This window comes from Paramormyrops kingsleyae, chromosome 19 (genome assembly GCF_048594095.1).
Source record: "Paramormyrops kingsleyae isolate MSU_618 chromosome 19, PKINGS_0.4, whole genome shotgun sequence".
Lineage (NCBI taxonomy): Eukaryota > Metazoa > Chordata > Actinopteri > Osteoglossiformes > Mormyridae > Paramormyrops > Paramormyrops kingsleyae.
The window spans coordinates 24,569,185-24,592,276 of record NC_132815.1 but is presented as its reverse complement, the minus strand read 5'-3'; the positions used below and the strand labels follow the sequence as shown (position 1 = coordinate 24,592,276).

Genomic DNA, 23,092 nt, shown 5'->3' with positions numbered 1-23,092 from the left:
AAAATATATACCGTTAATTGCTAAAACCTGTTCTTAAGAAAGTGAAAATAGGTTGGGCCGTGCCACAGGTGGGTGGACTGGGAACTAGGAGGTGAAAGGCTGGATACATACGGTAAACACCCCCTGTCAGACATTCCTGGCTACGCCACTGGTTGATCAGTATCAGTATTGCACTTGAACATCCACTGTGAGAATGCTGTCATATTAGTAATATTTCTGATTTTACAGTGTGCTGTTGCTCACTTTAGCTTTTGAAATGATCTGGCGAGCTGGCCACTGCTTCTACCTTGATGACAAATCAAAAATTAAATCCAAAGAATGATATTATTTTCTCAGGTATGTTGTGAGGCGCATTAATAAATGGGAGTATTTCGGTATGATTTTGGGAATATTATGAGAAGTGCTTCGGAAAGGCCATTGACGGTGAGAGAGGAAGAGGATGACACCTAACAAGCTGGACGGCCTCATTCACTGCAGCAATGAAGCCGCCAGACAGCAGCACGAGATGCCAGACAGCAGACAAGACACTCGAGAGAAGTGCCGTCTCTATGGCTGCCAGAAGTCCACACCGACTTGACGGCACCTCATAATAATAATTTAAATTTGAATAAAAAACCCAGAATAATATTTGGTGAAGCAGCAAGAAGGTGCCATTGTGAATGTAGCCCATCGCTGCATTCAGACAACTGCATGAGGCACTCAGTATGGCTGCACGCTTTCTACGGTTGGTGATTGGCCCTGAAATCCGTTTAAAACTTGCTCAAATATGAAAGAAAAAAATCTTATTCTGCCATACAAAAGCAAAACATTGAAACTAAATATTTCATCAGAACTGTGTTCGGGTCTCTTAGCTCTGTTTGATCTCATGACAAAAATATCTTAGTTCAACTATGATCGGTTTTGAAGAAAATCCTATCGATTATTTACCTGCTACGCATGCAAGTGGATGGCCAGAGAAAGTTACTCCATATTTTCCTTTGTAGTGAAGTATAATTAGCAACCAACTGCAGAAGCAAAGGTATTCTTCATCCGTAAAAATCTGTCACTGGATGATGATAGTACAAACGGGGCAGTGGGCAAATTGCTTGTTGGCAGTGATATTTCCATATGTTTAATTAAGCAGTAAAAGGAGATCGTGAGCTTGCAGTGCTGTGATGTTTTGGCTCTCACTCTGATTTCCTGTCGGAGTTGAAACATGTAAGCTGGTTGAACACACCTGTCAAACAGGGAAATCAGATAAAGTTTTTAGCCAAGCCTAAGCACAGCAGCACATAAAGCCCTTTCATGCCCCTATCTGCATACTGAGGCCAGCAAATGGAATTACATCATGCAGATGAAAAGGCACCATAACACTGCATACAGCTCTAATGCAGGAGGAAGAGTTTCAGCCTTGTCGCTTCATATCCTCTACCTGTATTAATACTGTACATGGCTGTATATATTATATTATACTTCATACCACAACTTTGGTAAAACACTGTTTTTCTATTGGCCCAGAGATGTCACATGGGTGCTGATTATTTTTATGTAACCACTCAGGTAGTTCCAGTAGCCTAATAACAGTTCTGTATTAAAGCGTTTAATGTTTGATTAAACATGCTAATGTAAAAACCTGTGTGATTTTTACTAATAAATCTTATCAGCAAAATGTTCCTTGGTTTTCAACACGCAAGCGGCAGTCTGTTGACGGTTTCTATGGTAACTTACCACTTCCAGTGAGAAGCCTGTTCAGATGTTCTATCCTTATAGGGACTATATTTTTAAGAGCACATTGGAACAATACTAAACGTTAACTGCAATAATTTTCCTCTGAAAAATGAACTGTGACTACTTTACTCTGTTATTATTGTTTGTTTGTTAGCCGTGGTATAAGTAGGATAAACCATTTTGAGGTTTGCGGTTATATGAAAATAACTCCAGCTTGGTTAGAAGGTCCACTCTTCACATCGGGCCTTGGTACACCTAGCTGTTGTTGATTATTTTCATATAACCGCACACGTTGTCGAGATTCATTCCTTTCACATCACACTGCAGTATTTAGCGCTCCTGCCTCTGTACTTTTTTGCACCCCAGTCTTGCTCTGTTTTGTATGGCCAATGTCACTGCATAGTCCCTGTCACTAAAAGTAGACCCCACGTAAAAGCCGTTCATTTTACTGTACAGCACCAGTTAAAACCAAGACAATTCAGTCCGATTAAACTCTTTACAATCTTTAATATAAGGGGAGCTTTTAAATTTTCTAAGTTTCTTTTTCAACTTTACTAGAACTATTACTATCTTCTTCAGGATGGCTGTCTAATCCAACAGATGCAGTCATTATCAGAGGAACATTAGAAATGTCACTCCTTCCATTTGACGTTATTCAATTACCTGGGTAATAAATTACTTGGTAAGACTTCTATGGAGCTGTGATCCAGACCTGGGCAGCAACATCATGAAGAGAGGAGCGCTGTTGATATTAATTGGGGGTTAAACTCTCCTCATTTATTCGTCTTTCACTTTTACCAAAAGAAGAAACTAAATCTTTGCTGCTTCCTTAGTTTCGCTGTAAAGTGTTCCAGCTGAAAGTCGATAGTCTGCTTTGTTTTCCTGGATGAAGGTGTCACCCTGTTACTCCCCATATCTTTGCTGTTGCCTCTTTCTGTGCTGCCATGCTGGTGGCACTTTGAAGTGAAGGGATTGGTCCATGGGACCAGAGGGTCTCGCCCTTGGGGGATGAGTACTGTACTGGCTCTGGTACCAGTGTTTCCCAATCTGGTCTTCAGGGACCGACAGACAGTGCAAGATATCGCTTGCTCCCAGCTCCCTGCCATGCAATCCACATTTTTGCTCCCTCCCATCACTTGGTAATGGACTGTCTGGCAGGGAACTAGGTGGAAGCAAAAACATGGACTGTCTGTGGGTCCCTGAGGACCAGGTGAGGAAATACTACTCTACACTTCCTGCTCTACTCACCCCTCCACACATCAGCAAACACCACTATCTTATTCCTCCAACAGCCCCGTCCATTACCAATCAGGAGTTCATCACAATGTATTTCATCTCAAATATGTCCTGGGGTTCAGTCCCATTAGAGTCTACATGCTTTGTGCTGCCACACTGGTGAGAATATCAGGCCAGGTTTTGTCGGCTTCTGCAGGAAAGTACATGTTGAAAGGGGAGAAGGCATCCATCCAAGACTGACAAGAGAAAGAAATTCGCCCCATGAGCATTTTAGGCCATACTGGGCCTTTTCCTAGTTATTCAGTTTAACAGGAGGTGTATGCTGATATTAGCTGTTCTCCCAAAATAGGGTAAAGATGTAAAATGTATTCATCTACAAAAAAAGAAAGATCAGGCTTTGTTGACCACCCTTCTACTTTCCATGCTGCTCCTAATGAAACATACAACAACAATTGGTTATTGGGAATGAATATAATCTGTTAACTTGAAAATAAGACCAACGCATCACATTGGTGTTTTAGTGAGGATCCTCCACTTATAAAGTCAGGAGCCGCTGCCTGTTTCAGTGCTGAAAATAACCAGCCTGACAGGAAAAGGGGAGCGCGGGAAACGGCGGCTCCGGTTCGCTTTTCATTTCTTTATTTAGTTTTCTTGCTACAGCTCGATGCGTCAACAAAACTGGAGGCTCACAGGAAGGGACGCATGCGCTCATGCAGACACGAGAGCGCAGCCAAGGAGCCGGTGTCTGAGGGCCGCGGAAAAGGAGCCGCTAATCCCTAAGGCTGAACATGCTTTCAGAGTCTTAACGCACCGTCTCGCCTCACGGGAAGATGATCATCAGCAACATGCGACTAGTAAGGCATAAGCCAGCATCACAGCTCTGTTTTAACCAGGTAATGACAGGCAGTAAGGAGCCAATTACCAAAGCCAGTGATTTGAATTGATTTAGGGTGCAGTTGAATTGGCTGCAGACAGCACCACGTTTTTAATTCCAACATTTTGGCATGCTAATAAAAAATAACCTCAAATTCACTGGCATGCCAAGTAAATAATCAGACTGCTCAGCTCTAAATGGCTGGCACCGTTTATGGAAGCCTAAATTCTCCTAAAACAGAATATTACAGGAAACTCCTACCTTCATAATCACATTGCATCTTTCTTCTCAGACGTCCACCTTGGCGAGCCCACGGGAAAATTAATTAACTCACTATATGAAGCAAGACAGCCCCATTGCCACACTGATAACGGTCACGCATGCTAATTCTTCATCGTACTTTGAAGAGAGACAGGGTGAGAAAATTCTGGATCACGCAATTCTGAGGAAATTCAATGAATTAAAAAACAGCTCCTGTAGCTCTACAAGAAGGGAATTGTGCCAACATTGTATAGGTCATGGGTTCAAACTCCAGGGAGAATACATACACCGTAACCCTTCCTCCTACTGTATCCAGGTCTAAGAAGAGCACCTTTTTTTGTTCTTCTCCATTATGTCACATTTGGTAGCAGCTGAGACAGATGTGAATAAAGCTCACGCTTCATCCCTGCTTGTGCTGTCAGAATTCACCAGTCCAGGTTCCCCTTCTAGCCTCAAACCGCATCTCGACACTAACGCTTTGGCATCCATGTGACACTAAGCCAGCACAAAATTTCCCAGTGGGAAGATCCTACCTGTAATCTGCTTTGCTTACCGAAGGAGACCAACAAGAGCATGAAGCAGTAAAACCATGTTAAACCAAACGGACAGAATTAAGCCTTCTGTCGGGTTCCCTGCCACACTGTCCCGGCTTCGGCAAGAGTCACTGTAGCTTTAAATTGAGACAGCTTAGGCATTACAGTTGGTGAATGAATTAGCTTGGTGTGGTGCTGATACAGTAGGACATCTGTCCATTCTTTGCCGTCCTCATCCACCTTTATTGTGAGAATTGAGTTGGAGCAATATGGCAGTGACCAATCTGAGTGGTCCTTTGGTTTATCACTTTAGAATCTTAGCTGGGATTCGGTGTGACTACCTGCCTAAACTTATGACAACAGGTATAAAAATACTCACTGAATCTGAAAGCTTCAGAAGAGCAGAGCGTCCTCATGTACCAGGGAACCTGCCTATACGCCATTCTCCCATTTCTAATTTACCTTGCGTGAAAATGCTGCAGGGATACTGTACGAACAAGACTCCCAAGGAACTACAATAATGCAAACCAGAAGTCGACGCATTTCCCCTTGCAAAGGGCGACACTCAATTGGAGTACCACCCCCTGAAACCAGACACAAACAGGCAAAGTGTTTTGGGCTCACAATACATTTATAAGTATTTTTAATTATACATATTTAGCTACTCTACTTCAAATTAATTCATTTTGCGTACTTTCATGTCCAATGCAGGATTCCGGAGCCTTTCCCAGAAGCTACAGGCACGAGGCAGAGAATGACCCAGGACGGGGCACCGGCCCATCACAGTGGACACTCACACATCATTCACTCACACATGCACTGTGGGGGGAAACCAGAGTACCCAGAGGAAACCCCATGACGACACGGGAAGAACATGCAAGCTGCACACAGGTGAAGCCACGGTGGGGCCTCGCACACTGGTGCACCCTCTCTACTTCAATCCAAAGAAATTCATTTAAAAGATTTCTGATTATATATGTATCAGATGCTCATGTATATCAAAGCATGCTTTATCTTGACATCAAACAGCTGAAATCCAGCAGATAACATCTATGCATAAACAAGCAGACGCAGAAATAGTTATGTTACCTTGACTTCTCCCAGATGCCAGATGTGTCTGTTTTCCGAAAGCCCCTCGCACAAAATGAATCACCGTCACAGGATTGATAAGGCCGACTAAAAATACCGGGAAGATTTAAAGCCGCGTGCTATTTTCAGAAGCATATGCTGGCTGCAATCTGAAACATGAGCAAATTGCTTCCTGAGAAACGCTTCAGCATACGATCTTCAAAGGCTGTCACAGGGTTCGTGTTTGTGAACACCCAGCTATTAAAGAGGAACTTGGCAATTTGACTCCAATCACCAATCAATTGTGATGCTTGAAAGGAAGTTAACCCAGCGATATATTTCAGCAGAAAGCATCTATTAATTAGCTTTGTCCAGTGTCCACAAGAAAGCACAGACAAAATTAAAAGGCTGAAAATTGAACGCTATCCCTGGATTAGCACATGCTTGGGACTGAATTGGCTCAGTGCTGCATACTCTCTCTTACTCTTTCCATTTTGCCCTCTCCCTGTCCTCCTTTGTGCAGTAAGCAAACATGTACAAAGACTCCGAGGCATTCCAGCCAGAACCTTCTTTGACCTAGGATGTAGATGTGGGCTAGAATGTCAGTTGGTTAGGATAACTGTGAATTGAAAGAAGGAGGATGCCACAAGCTTGGAACACACACACACACACACACACACACACACACACATATATTTGACTAATTATGTTTGCATTGATCCACTCTTTAGGAGGGTGAATGGTGGGACTTAGCAGTTACTCTCTTTCAGAGCCAGTAATGCTAACAGAAACCAATAAAGACAATATAGTTCAGGCTAAACTCACCTGCAAGTAATGACAAGACCTCAGGGATGGTTTCAGGTCCTGGTGTATCATGGGTTTTTCTAGGTTCAGGGAGGACTTGCGATAAGCCTCCTTGGCCTGACTAACGGTGAGCGTTGACCAAGAGCTCCTCTTCATGAACTTGCCCTCAGGGGCCAGAGCTAAGCTCTCGCAGGCTGAGCACTTGACATCGTTGTTGCTCCTGGAGGTCTTGAGGGTGAGGTCGCCAAAGTGGCCCTGAACTGCCTCGGGGTAGCAGTGGCCCACATGATCAATATGGTGACGGCTCATGACACTGGGTGTCCGGTATGTGCTATCGCTGTCCAGGTTGTCATCGGAGCTCCACCAGCCTCCTACGCCTGAACGATGCTTACGCTCCTTGCTTTTGCTCCTCTTGCTCCCGTGCTTTGAGTGGTGACCGTGATGATGGCCCCCACCCACTCCACTGCCGCCTGTGTCTCCCTTGGTGCCATTCATCTTGGAGGAGCCTTCCAGTGAGTGAGACTTGGTGAAGAGTTTCTGCACGGAGTGTACCAGGTGACGGATGCGTCCGGGGCTTTCGCTCCGTTGCTCGCCAGCACCCCCAGTGGAGGTGCGCTGGTACTGCAGCGTGTGGAAGCCATCGCGATGCAGGGGCATCTGCTTCTCAAACTGGTCAAGCAGGTTGGCGGGGATGCGGTTGGATTTGCCCGAGGTGGTAGAGGAAGCTGCGGCCACATGGTGGTGAGAGGCTGCCACCGACGCAGCAGCAGCGGCAGCCGCGCAGTCATCCCGCGAGGCCGTGTCATAATACTGCGAGCTGTAGTGCATTCTGGGAAAGGTGCTACTGGAGACGTGCTCACCGCCGCCACCTGTTGGTACAGCGACTGGCATCATCATGCAATCGGAGTGGATGGAACTTCGGGGTGAGTAGCGGTGGTGGTAGTCCATGGGACAGCTCTCAGTAGGGCTCAGCAGATAGGTGGGCCGGACCTCGGGCCCATGGTGGAAGTGGTGCTCATGGGAATGTTCGAACTCAGCCAAGCCGTAGGCGTGTCCGCCGGGGACCTGGTGCTGCATACGGCTGCCCGATAAGCCCTTCATGTTCCAAGATGGCGTGGAGCACCTGTCTTCATTCGAGTACCTGGACGAGGACCATGGGTACTGCTGGTCTGTCGATAACACAGTGAGACAGAGAAGAGCCTTAAGTGCCATTTTTAAAGGCGCTGCAATCATTTTTCTCAGTTCATTGTAGAATGATTAAGCAACATGATTATTATTGGCTGATAATATAACGAGGTGTACTGTATGTATATTGGACATACAAGACTTTTTGTTTGAAAACATTCTAAAAAGATACTAACAAGAGTAGCATCATAGAAGAGAACAAGAACAGCTAAATATTGTAGCTGTTCACATTACTATATAGCCATTCTTTTGAAGACCTCAACGCACAGAACCCCACAGTGCAGATAATCACAGTACAGGCATGTCTAACTGGCCTACAGCCCCTGTGCAACCCAAAGCATCTGTGCTGTCCTCGGGGGGGGCAGGTTTTCTATTTCCAACTGAGCAAATGGGCAAAGATCTCCCCGTGTCTCCAAGGCCTCAGCTTGATATTTCTCAGCACTCACCACACACACACAATTATCCCCATTAGCAAATCCTACTTAGACACTCAACACAAATGGGTCAGTGGAAAACAAATGCAAAAACTTTCACTATGTGATATCCATGCTGGGTGGTGCTTGTTATACCCGTCACTTTCTGATATTTACCACCACTTTTATCTACAGGTTGTTTTGACAAGCCAAGACATTCCAAAAAGCACACAAGGTTTTTCTGAATGTATCAATCACAAGAAATCACAAAGGGCGATCATATGAAATTACATGTACCAATCACGTGAAATTACACATTGATTACATTCATTGATTACATGCATTGATTTTCATTGCACCAAATTCTCCCTGCACAAATTCCTCAGTTTACATACCAAGCCAATGGGACAAACATGAAAGATTACATACAGGGTTTGTATACTTTTTCAATCAACAAATTTCCATGACTTTTTCATGATTTCTCTAAGACTTCAAGCTAAATTTCCAAGAATTGATTTTTTATTCAACCCATTCAGGAGAAGTGTTCCAAGTTATGTGATCATCATCACATGAAACAATTACAAACATGTACTTTGTGTACAGGAACCAGCTGTTATGATCTTGTATTCATCCTTTGGATATGGATGTACCATCCATCGCGTATAGTTTGACAGATATGCATGTTGCTTTTCTCTCATGCAGACACACACTATCAAAAAAGTTGCATAGTTCAATTTCCATCCGTTATAATAATGGTAAGCTGAACAATTATTAACCACACTGTCAGCACATAGAAAGTTCATTAATTTATTCCTTACATTTCCAATAACAAGAAACAATAATTACTGAGTTGTAAATAGACAAATTATTTGTGTGCCATTATAATTAACCTAAAGAGACATAAGCGCAATATACCCTGTTACAAAAGAAGGAAATAATGTTAACTTGAAGTATACCCAACATGTTATATAATGTGTAAAGTCTAACATAATAAATAATAATAATAATAATAATAATGGCATAAACAAATAATGCCACAGTGCACTTTCCATGTAAAAATAGGAAGGTCAGACCTTGGGTGTGTGTTGCAACTGTTAGCGCCTGCGTAGAATTATAAGCTACAAATGACTTTATGCTTATTGTGAAAATGTTTATTTTATATATAAAATGTAAACCACTTGAATCACACCGACTCATCACATCTCTCTCTCTCTCTGTCTCACACACACACACACACACACACACACCTTAAACTTTCTGCATCAAAATGTCTGTTAGCCTGCACTCACAGCAGAGCAACCTTTTTCACAGGTAGGGCATTTACTGTTTATATGTGAAGTGCACTGTGGCGTCGCAAAACACCACACAATTGCACACACATGCATGCTCACTTCTTTCTTTTGTACTGTCTGATATCTGGGCTTCATATTGCCTTTACACATTCTAGTCGTGATACTGTGTCGCAACATATACAGTACAGGGGAAAAAATCCATATGTAGAGGGGAAAAATGCGTGTTGCAACATATTTTCTCTCGTTTTCTGCCTTGACAGCCTTCCGTACTCAGGACCTGCGCTGACTCCATGACTTTTCCAAAATGTTGTGAAATATATAATCTTTTCCCTCTTTTTTCAATTTTTTTTTCTCAATAACTTCCATAACAGATGCTTTTCCATAACAGGTCTGGAAAATGTGAGTTCTTAATTCTATGATTTTTCCAGTATTTTCATGACCGTATGAACCCTGTAAAATAGAGTGTGCATGGATTTGGCTATATTTCCAGTACCTCTTCCATGTGTGGGTGATGTGTGGCTCAGCAGCTGAGCCTCTAGCTGTGTCTGAATTCAAGGGCTGCATCCTTCGAAGGACGCGATCTATGAATGTGTAACCTTCGTAGGCTGCATTCTTTGAAGGGCGACCCGAAAGCACCGTCAAATGGTACAGTTTGTCCTAAAGATTATTTCCTATTTGCGTCACCAGCTGTTCCCGCTCATATCCTTGTCACTCTTATCGCTTAGCTGGGACGCACCTACTTTACCTCTGCACGATGAATCTTGGGATACCTTGGGCTGTGAAGGATCCATTGGGTGGGTCCTATGTGACTTGGTGAGACCGCATCTTAAGAAGCCTTTGAAATGGGACAGCCTTGTCGCACCGCTGTGATGCGTTCGGTCTTTGAATGCAGTCTTAGAAGGGTGTAGCCCCTGAATTCAGACACTTCTGTGTGTGTGATCAGAAGGTGGCCGGATTGAGCCTAGCCTCGGCAGAATAGTCACACCTCTCTGGACCCTGGAGAAAAGCCCTTAATTAACCCCCAGCTCCCTGGATGCTGCAAGGTGGCTGCTCCTTCACTCTTACCCCCCAAACCTGCTCTTACCTGTATGGAGAGCAAGATGGGGCAAAGTGAACTTCACTGCAGGGATTAATAAAGTGTCTTTTAACTCCTGTATATACAACAAATTACTATTTTTGATGTTTCTTTGATTTCAAAAACTGATATCTAAGGGCTGTGGCCTAATTTCCAGGTGTTTATTGGTTTGTTAGTCAGGGTCAGTTAGTAGCACTAAGACTTTGTATCCACAGGGTTTGGGTTTGAATCCCACCCATGCAGTGTGGGTTATTGGTATGTAACCCTAACCAGGGTACACAATTTAAGGATGGATGGTTTGCAGATTGATGGTGTCTGAACCACAAGCACTGTTGTAGTACATGTAATGCAGTTCTCAGGCTTTTTTAAATAAACAATAACGACATTTTCAAGTGATTTGTCAGCCCTCAGCAGTCAAACTCCTCCACCTCTGAAAAGAAACACACAATACCCTGGAGTCTTTCAATGAACTGAAATAAGGCAGAAGTGAGTCCATTCAAACTTCACACTGTTACATGCTACTGTTTTCCAAGCCAAAAATAACAAGATGTTCTTCATAAGCTAGACGTAACAAAAGTACAACATCTTGCCATAGGAAACCCCTGTTATAAACTGTACATCTTACATAATAATAACAACAAGGGCACAGTTTATCAAAAGAGCCCAAAAATAAAATGCAGAGTTGTCATGGTAACAAATGACAAAAACTCTGAACAAAATATGTAAGATCCATGTAATATGTAGGATCCATGTAATATGTAGGATCCATGTCTTTTCACACGTGTTTACATGAACATTTCATAACGTCAGACTTTCTATTGATCATTTTTTCCCTATGTACCACACTGTTAACAGTAACAGTAAAAGAATGCTTGTTGGAAGTCATCACAATATGAACATTGAATCTCTTAATAATGCTATTTAAAGAAGTTAGAGCTAGTTTATTTTTGAGATGATACCAATGGACTTCTGTACATAAAATGTCATTTGTCTGAAGCTCCCCCCAAAAGCATGCTTTCTGCACAGTTTAAGCCTGTAATCTCCCCCTCCAGCTGACAACAGCCTTAGCTAATTGCTGATCCCCCAGACTACCAGTCCACAATGGTGCACATACGCAGAACTCAGAGGATCTGCCTCGTTCTGGCAGTGTAGTAGCAGTCTTCTAGTCAAGGCTGACCCCAAAAGGAGGCTTTGGACTTCTCTCAGAAATCAAACAGTCAACTTTTTATGATCAGCTGGTAGGGAAGGATTCACTAAATAAATGAACATTAAAAATCGTCATAGGTTAAAAGAAGAAATTAAGGTCTTTTGCTTAAATGGCTGGGTATGAGCATATGTATATATGTAAATAGGAGAAGCACATTCCAGTGTTACACAGTACATAAGCAGGCTAACTGAAGTCTGATTGGTTCCAGAAGCCTGTAGTTGACTGCTACATCAATGCATATCTTTCTGTTCATTGGATGCTAACAAATTAGGCCATCTAAGCCTATTGGTCATGCATCAAGCTTGAAAAACACTCGTTCCCTCGTTCACCAACAAATACAGAAACCTCTTGTAGTTTTTTGGGGTACTCATTCCTATGTTTTCCTTGCCTTTCCACCTCTCTCCTTCCTTCTCTCCCTCCTCTTATGTATACCCCACTCTTTTTTTCCCACAGACACACAATGCAGGCAATGCAGCACATAAAGGCTTTGTGGTTTCCAAGGCAACAGAACTGCTAGAATGAGAGGTCTTCACTCTCACTCGTGCATAAGTGCACATATTGGTACCTACACTCATTACACACACAAGTGGGTAAAGAATGAAATCCAGCACACAGAATGATATCAACCTGGGGATGGTCAGTAAGTTGAAAAAAGTGTTCAATTACATACACAAAAGGTATATGTCACGCCCACACGGGTGGGATCAAGCACCGGCAGGTGATCAACAGCTGATCGCTCCGCTACTTAAGACCTGCGGAGCCAACATGCATTGCAAAGTATTGTTGCCATTTCCGAATGCGCCTCACTAAGCACTATCTCTGTCTTTTGTCCTCCCGGTTCGTCCTGCCTGCCTGTCTTGCCTCCCCTGCCTGCCTTGTCTGTTCCTCCGACCCGCCTACTCCTACCAGCCCTGCCTGCCTGCCCTGTCCTGCCCTGTTCCCTTGCTCGTCCCGTTCCCCCCGTCCCATCGGAACCCCGTCTTGTCTCTTTGTGTAGGACTGATCTCCCCGGTATTCGATCATCGCCTGTGACCCGACTATGATTCAGGATTACCCCTCTGGCTCGGTCTGCACCCGGTTTATCCAATAAACCAGTTTGCCTCCGCATTCCGGGGTCTGCCTCATCCATTCTCGCTGGGTACCACAGAATACATAGCTATGCATATCTCAAATGTAGCAAACTGCTACACTGGCAGAAAAGAGAATACCAGTTTGTACCTTTGCTTGTCACTGGAGCTGTACCCTCAAGGGTCTGCCAATTGTGTCCTAGCTTTAGTTATCTTTTAGACTAATTTAGACAACTTTAAAGGACCCCCAATGGTACAAAAATGTTTCTCATAGTGCATTTCTGTATTTTAAAAGATACAATTACCTACAGCTAAGCGTATCATTGGCAGAACCATGAGGGCACAACCCCAGTGACAAGCAAAGGTACAAATCGGTATTCTTTTTTTCTGAGTGTACTGTAGGTATGCTGTATTCTTTCAAGATGTGAGAAGACATAGACTCAAAGCACCCAGAACTGTGTCACGCACACTGCCAGGCTTGCTTCCTGTCCCATGATCCCTGAGTCCAGTGGGCAGAATATCACAGGAAACAGCCAAAGAGCCCAGAACTACTGGTTTCAGTGAAAGCCTTGAAAAACACCCCTATCACAAGAGGATATAATGAAATATATATAATATGAACAAAAAACGATCTGTATAATAATCTAAAATGTACTCTTTCTAGAAATGTATTTTTTTGTTATTTTATTATGTATATAAGAACAAATACCTTGAAAATTGTCATTATGGGAGACAAAGTAAAATTATTTAAAATGAAACAGGATACTGATTTATAAAAGCTGCACTTCTTGTACCACTATAATAATAATCTTAATTACTGCTGCAAATAACAATGAATGTTAGAAACATGCCATGAATTGTTTTCACATAATGGGCAATTTACTGACAGCTGATACCTAATTATGTCTGACTTATCACAGTCTGGATTTGAAAAGCATCCCTTAGACAATCAGACAATTAGAAAATCCTACTGAGGAAATGAACATGTGGAGAAAAGAGATGGGTGATATGGGCAAAATATTTTTGGTTATAATCATGATCCACAATATAGATCACTTTTTCTTTGCAATGTATGTAGTGATATTAATTAACCATTTAACCAGCAAGTCTTTCCTTACCAGGAACACCTCTGGTAGCACTATAATAATAAACTTAATAGCTAAAGTAAAATATTATACATATAAAAGAAACTGACTCATTATAGAAAAAAAAGTATTCTTTTTTATAGATCCAGAAAACAGGCAGAAAACAGGTCTACAAATTTTTTTTTCCAGGTGCCAAGGTTTTTTAAATGGATTTAGGGTATTTTGAGTGTGCTGAATTAAAAGATCCCATTACTTTTGCTGAATTGGTTCTAGTTTTTGAGATAATGGACATCCATGAAATAATGCATTCCCCCAATGCGACTTGTGCGTCATAACAAATGCAATAGCTTTTGGTCTGTCTTTTGACTCTTTAACAGTGTCTTAGGTAATGAAACATCCCATATAAGTATTTTGTAGTCCAATTTGTAGGCCTACAATGCTATAAAAGCAACTTTTTGAAGCCAGAATTCAACTGTGAATTTGCAAAAGGAAGAAGTCGGCCCAGAAGAAAGTTTGTCAACCCAGTATTGGTTTATACCCAAAATGTTCTGTCTTAATAAATATATAAATACATGTAAAAATGATGACTTCATCAAGAAGAGCCTGCATCAACAATCCAATTTTACCAAATGCATGAATGACACTGAGGCTTTGGCCTGGAAGAATTTTGTCCCTGCTGTGAAGAACTACTTGGGTAATCATAGAGCAGACATTATGAAGAATTGGTGCAAGATATGCTTGCTAACTTTAGAAATTTGGGAGTTAATATGAGCATAAAGATGCATTATCTGCATAGCCATTTAAACAGATTTCCAGATAACCTTGGAAACTTCAGCGAGGAACAAGGCGAGAGGTTCCACCAGGATATGAAGGTGATGGAGGAGAGCTATCAAGGCAGATGGGACATACACATGATGGCAGAATACTATTGGAGTCTCTCCAACGTGATTATCCTGATGACACGCATAAAAGGAAATCGCATAAACAGCGTTTTTGAAGCATTGACATTAATAACAATTAATAACTAATTAATATTGTATTAATTAATCAAATCATACATAACTTTTTCATGTCACTTAGATATTTTTAATTTCTTTTTTGTATGATGTTAGACTGTTTACCTACTAGTTGTAACTAAAATAAAAATATTCTTGCAATTCTGAATGCTTTTCAAACGTGTTGCGTTAATTAATTAATTATCTATTAAATATCTCAGAAACTAGAGCCAATCTGGCAAAACCCAAAGTCATATTCTTAATCAGCACCATAAACCTAATCGTTTACGGTCATCGCTGGCACCAAAATCACTGTATACCAGTGTAATTGACAAAGATGCGAGGTATACAGACAGTGCTGAAATTGCTTTGTTTTTGTTGTAGTACTGTTGCAGCCCCTGAACACGCAGGCATTGCATGATAGGCACTTGTTGGTTTGTTCTATTGTTTGTTCTATAGTGGTACAGTATGTAGTGCACATGCACATGGACAGCTGGAAAATTTGCTTAGCTGAACTTATGCCACGTTGACTCCTAAACAGCACATACCTTTTTAACGTGCTATTTGCCTCACTTGTACGTCACTCTGAATGAGAACATCTGCTAAAAAATAAATAAAGGGAAATATAGTGTTGTATTGCGATTCTGAAATGTGTATCGTGGATACACGTGTAATTGGTTAAAATAAAATATAGCCATATTGCCCACCACTAATGCTATTCCACTGGTTTTTCACCTTTCCTGAACATGCCCCCCCCCAAGACACAGAAATAACCACAAATCATGGAAAAGTTTTCATATTCCACAACGACCAATTAAAATGATCCATGCAACACAGAATATGGTGTGAGGTATTAAATCACAGATGAATGGGAGGTTACTGCCCACTTAATCAGTTTGTTTTTCGAGACATCAGGTATAACGCGTGGGACAGAAGCCCCCAGAAAGGCACCAGACCACAATGCGGAAGGCCTGCAGGGTGATGCTTTAGCGGGACTCCCCTCTGTCTCTCCTTCAGACAGACAAGCAGATGTTTCCTAATTACCACCTGAGAGATCCGCCATGTAGGCCGGCTGTCCTTTCTAGTTAATGATCAGATTTCCGGCTGAGGACATTGCGGGATGGATACTGAGAGAAGATGCCCTTCTGGCTCCTGCCCTAACTGCACCTTTGAGTAAGGCGCCGTGTCACTGTCTTGCAGAGAAAGTGCTGTATAAACACCACAAAGTGTGTGGGATGTGCTTACGTGGCTGCACCGGACAAGGCTGTTTTCATAACCAATAACCATGACTGAAAAAATATCCAAGAAACACGTATTCTGTAAAGAAAGGAATTCAACTGTAATGATGATTTGCCTTTCTTTTGTGATGCATGTACAAAGTATCACCTAAAATTTCTGCACATTTATGGGATGCAAGTTTACACTTGTCAACGTAACACTTATTCTGAAACTTATTTTCATGTGCGGTCTCTGTCAATGCAGTAGGCTGATAATAGACAGACAGACAGACAGACAGACAGATGCTATTTCCTAACCCAGTACCATCTGCATTCTTGGTGATCCTTAAACATTAAAAGGCTGAGACCCATATCAGATAACACAAATAAGACTGCATTGGCTTAATGACTCCAAAGAATTGCTAACACGTCGTACTACTCAATCGGATCTCTTACAGAAAATGCTAAAAAGTGCCTGTCGAGGCCATATTGAATTCCCACTCGTGAACTGGGTCACGACGACTGATGCTGTGGTGGTGTACGTTACAGAACGCCACGCTGACATCTCCTTTCTTCATTCCGATGTACGTTGTGTTCTGAGGTACCTGGGACAACAAAACTGGTGAGAGCTTGTACTGTAAGTGGCTACGGTGTGAATGAAACACAGGAATGCAGTGTGTTGCACAATAGATAAGTGCATCCATGGTGCCCTGGGGATGGCTCAGCTGCCTGTCAAAGGCTGCTGTCTGCCTTGCTACACGCAGCACCACGTTCCCCTGGGCCTTCAGCACTTCTCGATGCCTGGGGTAACACAGGACGGGAGGAGTCAGAGCTTACCCGGCCAAGATGACACTGTTAAAAATACCACAGAGCACTGTTACAGGATGTTGTTTCTGCAGTGCCGAGGACCACACAAGGACCAGGAAATGTGCAATGTCCCTTCCCTTCAATTCCTGGTCAAACCGGGCACTAATTACTGGGAGAATATGTCGACCATAGCTGCATTACTGTCCAGATCTGTTTTTGTGGCAAGTCACCTACCATTAGCTTCAATTTTTAGCATGAACCTGAATCAAGCAGGCTTTATCAGCTGCATGCAGGTATATTTTTGTGCATTACTCATATTCAGAAATGCCAGGACACCTACTGGCACAGTATGGTTACTGGCCACTTTCCTTTTTTTGTTATTCAGGAAAGATATCATTACGGGTCATATTTTGATTACTGAATTAATTCCTTAATCAACTTGATATTATTCTGGAACAATGAATGTCTTTTTTTCTGCACCACAATTACATGCTAATTTTGTACTGTTTTTCATGACTGCCAATTAAGGAGAGCATATACAGGAGACATATCTTTCTGCTCACTGTATCCAGTTCCACACTGTATAGCCTAATATATTCTAACCTTTGAAGAATACAAAGCAATTCTTCATTCATAAAAAATCCTTGCAGTGGCAGGAGATGAAAACTAACAGGGAAGGATCCATTAATATTTAAAGTGCCAAAAAGCAGCCAGAAGAGACCCATAAAAAAACAAAGGGAAAATGCAGACTCTTTGTACGCATCATCAGCACTGGATCTGCACTCGTTAATAATGTCATATGTCTCTCCATCCATGTGTCTGTGATACTAGACTCGTATAAGCGTTTTGGGGGTCTCTCAGCATCAAGTTTTTTACTGCCCATTACATAAGCTGAACTGGGGACAAACACCTTCTGATTGATCCGTGCTGAGGCTCAGAGTAGCTGTAATTTCAGCTCAATCTGCATTCACCTTCGATCCGCTCTTCCCACTCACTCCCACTGCAGGCCTGCGATTCAGACACGGGCTCATGGTGTGACGATGCCACTCACGGCATTGTCTGCACACTCCTTTTCATCCACTCTCTTTCTGCCTAAAACGGGCTATGCGCTGTGGCCATCCGCAGCTGACACAGTACAGAACGTTCCTGGAGCATCTGAGAAGCATTATAGCACTGCTGTGGCTCCGCTATGTCAGTGCGACATTGGTCATTGAGTTCTATAGCAGGTTTCCCCATCCATACAAACTGATAAAATTTCACTCTGGGTAAAAGCATCAATTAAGCAGCTAAATGTAATTAGGTTTCTGTCACAGTGCCATCATCCTACACCACAGATACCAAACACTCTGTGCTTTACCCAAAGATTTTAATTACATTAAATAACAACGTTTTATTTTATTTTAGCATAGTGACTCAATGAGTAGCAGTGTAGCCTCACATATTCAGGGATGATGGTTTGAATCCTGCCTCTGGCTATGTGGGGGTTTACTGGATTCCTGTGGCTACACTGGTTTACTCTTGCTGTCCAAACATATGCAGCTAACTGAAGCCATGATGCATGGTTGTGTGATTGTGTGTGTGTGTGTTTGCATAGATCACATTTGAGGACCAAATTGTCCCCAAAGTGTAGTAAAACCTGAAATTTCCCTACTTTTGGGGACATCTTTTGCGGTCCCCATTTGGATAACCTCAGTTTTGTGAATGCAATCAAAAAAGTAAAAATGCCAAAAGTCTTGTATTTGGGTTGGTTACTTATGGTTAAGGTTACGGGGTGTCATGATTGGGCTGATATAACAATGAAAATGCTTGTGGCGAATAGTGTTTATGTGTTGAGACAAAATCAATAAATAACACTTTCTAAATAATAATTCCTCGTAATAATGAAAAACTTGTGGACAATATATGAATGTGATTCCACCACTGTATTTTCCCCAGAGGTTTCTTTGCTTCTGATATTAAACATGTGATTTTTATGTTGATGCTGTTTTATATCTTACAATTCATTAAAAATATTTTTTCATTGTTCCTTGTTTTTCTACATGTTTCTGTATTTTTTGGTCTGTCAGGAAAAATCAATGTGCAGTTTAAAGTTTACTTGAAGAAATATAAAGGAAATGAGTTTCGATGAAAAGTGATTGAACCTCATACTGTTAAGTGGCCATTAGAGATAATTGCTTTCATTAGTTTGTTGATATTGGGAAAGGTGACATCTTCCCTCTGCATAATTAAATAGGGTGAGGTGTCTTTTTTATTAATTGTTCCAAATGTGCAATTTGGAGAATTTATTAGTACTGCAATGAATAATATTGTTACTGAGTCCTCTCTCTGTTCACAGTCATTTAAGCTTTTATTTTTTAAGCTAGCACACATAGGAAGTCTTCCATACTACTGGTTAAGATATTACCTAACATTCCTTCTGCTGCACGCAGTTAAGAGAGATATGATTCTTCAAGCTCACACATGCTAATCTCAACTATACTCGACACTTTTTCTTGTTACACAAGAATATATGCTGCTGACCATGTGTAATGTGCTGCCACATGGACATAGGATCAAGTGAAACACTTCAACTAAAACCAGCTCAGGACCTTTGGTGGCCTACATTGCTTTCAAACATTTTTAGAGATGTTTGTGAAAATTCCTGGAGAGGTTATTGCTAATTTTATTACTTAAAGAAATCTTGTTAGACAAAGAGCTATTTTCTAGCACACTAGAAATCTGTTTTGTCCCAGGCTTATTCACGATAAATATCCTTATTAGCAAGAACATTTGGGAAACAGTGCTTGATTTGACTCATACAAGTCCTGGAACTTGGAAAGGTGTGCAGGTATTGCTTAAGAGATACATTGTAACTGTCCAAAGTGCAACTGCCTGGGCATCCACTGAGTTCTCAGATGTATATGGGAATCAGGAAATAATGGCTTTCATTTGGTCACTGTCAGTGTGATACCACAATTTTGGAATTGTCTGAAGTGGTGTAGCTTAAAATAATACTCTAGCTGCAGATGGAGTCCAAAGCCTTCAGAGGTTTAGTGCGATGTCTACTACATTCAAAGGAAGGTACCAGTTTTATTCACCATTAAATTCCAGTTATGGATGGATGGACACATAAATGAAATGAAAACCAAAACCAAAATGTTTGGGATTGTCTGAAATTGACAGTATGCTGTTTAGGTTTGCAGGTTTGAAGGTTTTCAGTATATTTCAATGCCTACTGGAGAAAACTTACAGGCATGAGAGGTTCCATCCTCTGTCATCTCATTTACATGACATTATGGTGAATTTGCTTGGGAAAGTTTAGGCAACATTTCCTGAGAAACAGTCCCAGTTAATATTTAGCTTGATTCCTTTAAATTGCCAGTCTGATGATTGTAAAGCATCAATGACTATCCAAGCTCACCACTGCTGACTTCCAAATTCTGTATCATCTAAGAAAATACCAATGCCTCTTCTTGCTTCTTAGCAACCTTTGAACTAAAATGCTAGTGAGACCACATTAGCTGTTACAGCTCATACTGAGGGCTGGGGTTACCATGAACATAATCCCACTCAGCTACTTTAGTTTATAGTAGATGCCATTGCTTTTGGAAGTGTTACAAGCTGGGAGCCTAACCTTCAATGCTTTCCTGCATTATTATTATTGCCAGAATGAACCTCCTATCAGGTCCAAGTTCTAAAGCTGCTTATGATTCCTTAAACTGTGCAGTAAGACATGAGAGGGATGCAGTTCTGTCCTGCTCATTCAGCTGTCGGTGGGAGATGATGAAAATCTTCAGAGTTCTACCCATGACAGTCTCCATGGTTTGGAGAAGACAACACAACCCATACATCAGAGAAGCATAGGACAAGAGACAGGATATTCATTAGTGGCATTAGAAGAACGACCAGTACCCAGTGATTCCTCTCAAGATCCACAGTGTTATAGGGCAATATTTACCGTTAAATAAAGACCCAAGCTACTGATTTCACTTTCTCAGTAATCAAAGGAAAAATATGCTTATTACAGTTTGCTGAAGCATACTCTTAATCAGTGTTACACAAATGTCATATCGGCCAGGGGAAATAGGCAGAGGTCTAATCACACACTACACAATCTCTTTGGGACTCATTTGGCCTACAGAAAAGCAGAAACAATGAACTTATCGTGTTTTTCATGAGACACGCAGAGTGGTCTGTCAGATATCCATAATCTGTGGGCCTGTACTACACAGTATTGTTGACCATCGACCATGACTAATGTCTCTGGAGAGAACCCCACTGAGCTCACCAGGAATAGCCCAGAAGGCTTCTGTGAGTCAGTAACAATGCAGAACCCCCAAACAGGCGATGGACACCAAATGAAACAATAACCAATAACAGGTCTCATAACTTAATATAGTAATACAGCCATAATAACATTATAATGTAAGACTTCTTATGATGTCATCTCACAAGCAATAAACAGCATGTGTTATAATCGCTTCACTTTTTACTCACCAATGTGAATGAAGCAATAACATCCAAGGACTGTAGATGTACTCCAATATATCACGGCCGTGATTCGGTCGTAGGCATGAGGCCACAGGCCGTTTTTAGATATGCCTGTAAAGTGGAGTGATACAGCTGATTTGAAATGTCCGAATGCAGTTATACGCTGATAACTGCATTCATAGAACGCATCTCTTCCAATGACATTTTTTGGTCGGAACTAACTGTTAAATTATTTTATACAACACATGCAGGTTTTATGAAATGTTAAGCAACTTAAGAAACCCAGTGAGTGAAAAAGATGTTGGGTTGCACTGATAATGAGTGACATAAATTGGATATTGAACACAACTGCATCAATGCATGAGTCATGGTCAAAGAGTAAACATCCGTCCCTGTGATGCTGATGGTACATGTTCCCATTATTTTGCTGTCCGAAACACCCAAGAAGGTACCTTAAAAAGAGACTCCGTGTGTGGGAGACTCTATTTCTGACTGTCATACATATTTCAGGCATTTTGTATACGAGTGTGTTAGAACAAGGCTGGGAGCAGTATGAGGAACATACTGAATGGCACTGGGAGGTGAGCTGTTCCGCCTGCGGTAAATCTCACCCCCACCAGGAACTATCAGGAGTTATGTATATATGAGGGGTTCATTCAGGGCAAAAGATCACACTACTCAGTATGAAATACACATAGAAGCACATATAAACAAGGCCATTTGTGATTGTGAGCAGAACATTGCAAGCATTTTAATGTTGTGGAGTGGATCTGTTAGAATGTATATAGTCAACGTTGCAGTTTATAGTTACAATTCATATTATTAATGGTTTTTATAAGTAGTCCATATCAGTGTACACCACCCTGTACTGATGGATCTGATGAGGCTGGTGACCCACAACAGCAATGGTGATGGACATGGAAAACCACTTAGGTGATTAATCAATCGACCGGCCCAACCTTAATAATTCTGTAACTGTATCATACACCGGGCTGTGAAGAATCAATATTAAGTATACATGTCTCATTCATAAACTAGATGATGATAAAAAAATGCAATATCAATATTAGAATCTCACTGGTTAAATAAGCAAGGTATTCCAGACCGAAGTGTAGTCACAAAAATGTAGGCTTACAAAACATTCTTAAAAGCTTAAGATATTTTAATAGGTACATGCTGATTTAGTCATACAGCTTGACATAGCCAACTCTTATTATATGCAGTCAAACAATCAATGACTCTCTAAATATCTAATACATAAACTATAATCCATTTATCAGGGCTTGGATGTGTGCTTAATGCCAGCTTTATTTTATGAAAACAGTACTTAAATGTACACCAACTACAACATCCTCTTATCAGTTGGATCTCGTGGCTGCATTCAGTTTCATGTCTGCATTTTATGAAGCAATATAGAAGAACCAATTTAATTTTCTTACAAAATGTAATAACTGAAGCTCAGAAAAAATGGAGAGGATCCTGAAAGGTGTCCTTTGTTTTCACTTGTGTTTCGTAAGTATACAGACCTTTATGTCCATGTTAGCCACACAGCACACAGAAATTCTGCCATGCCCTGTTCATAATACATTATCATCAGATCAGCAGAGCCACATACAGTCAGATTTGATGAGAAAACCTTCTAAGTGCTACTCTTTGGCATCACACTAAGCCTGATATGTTTTCTCTAGTTATTCAGATGGGGCATGTTTGTAGTCCCCTCACACCATCCTGGGGTCTTTGGAGAAGCCTGCCGAGCATTGTCATTGAATTATGATGTCAATCCTCTAAAAAAAAAA

The 23,092-nt window shown here is 41.5% G+C and overlaps 1 protein-coding gene across 1 annotated transcript in view; it reads right to left on the bottom strand.

The window, feature by feature from the left end:
* Positions 1-23,092, bottom strand: part of LOC111850691 (disks large-associated protein 2-like) — a 93,807-nt gene that overhangs the window by 26,503 nt on the left and 44,212 nt on the right. Inside the window, exon 3 of the mRNA XM_023824868.2 lies at positions 6,505-7,652. Within this exon, the coding sequence (XP_023680636.2) occupies positions 6,505-7,652 (1,148 nt within the window). The remainder of the gene's footprint in view (positions 1-6,504; positions 7,653-23,092) is intronic.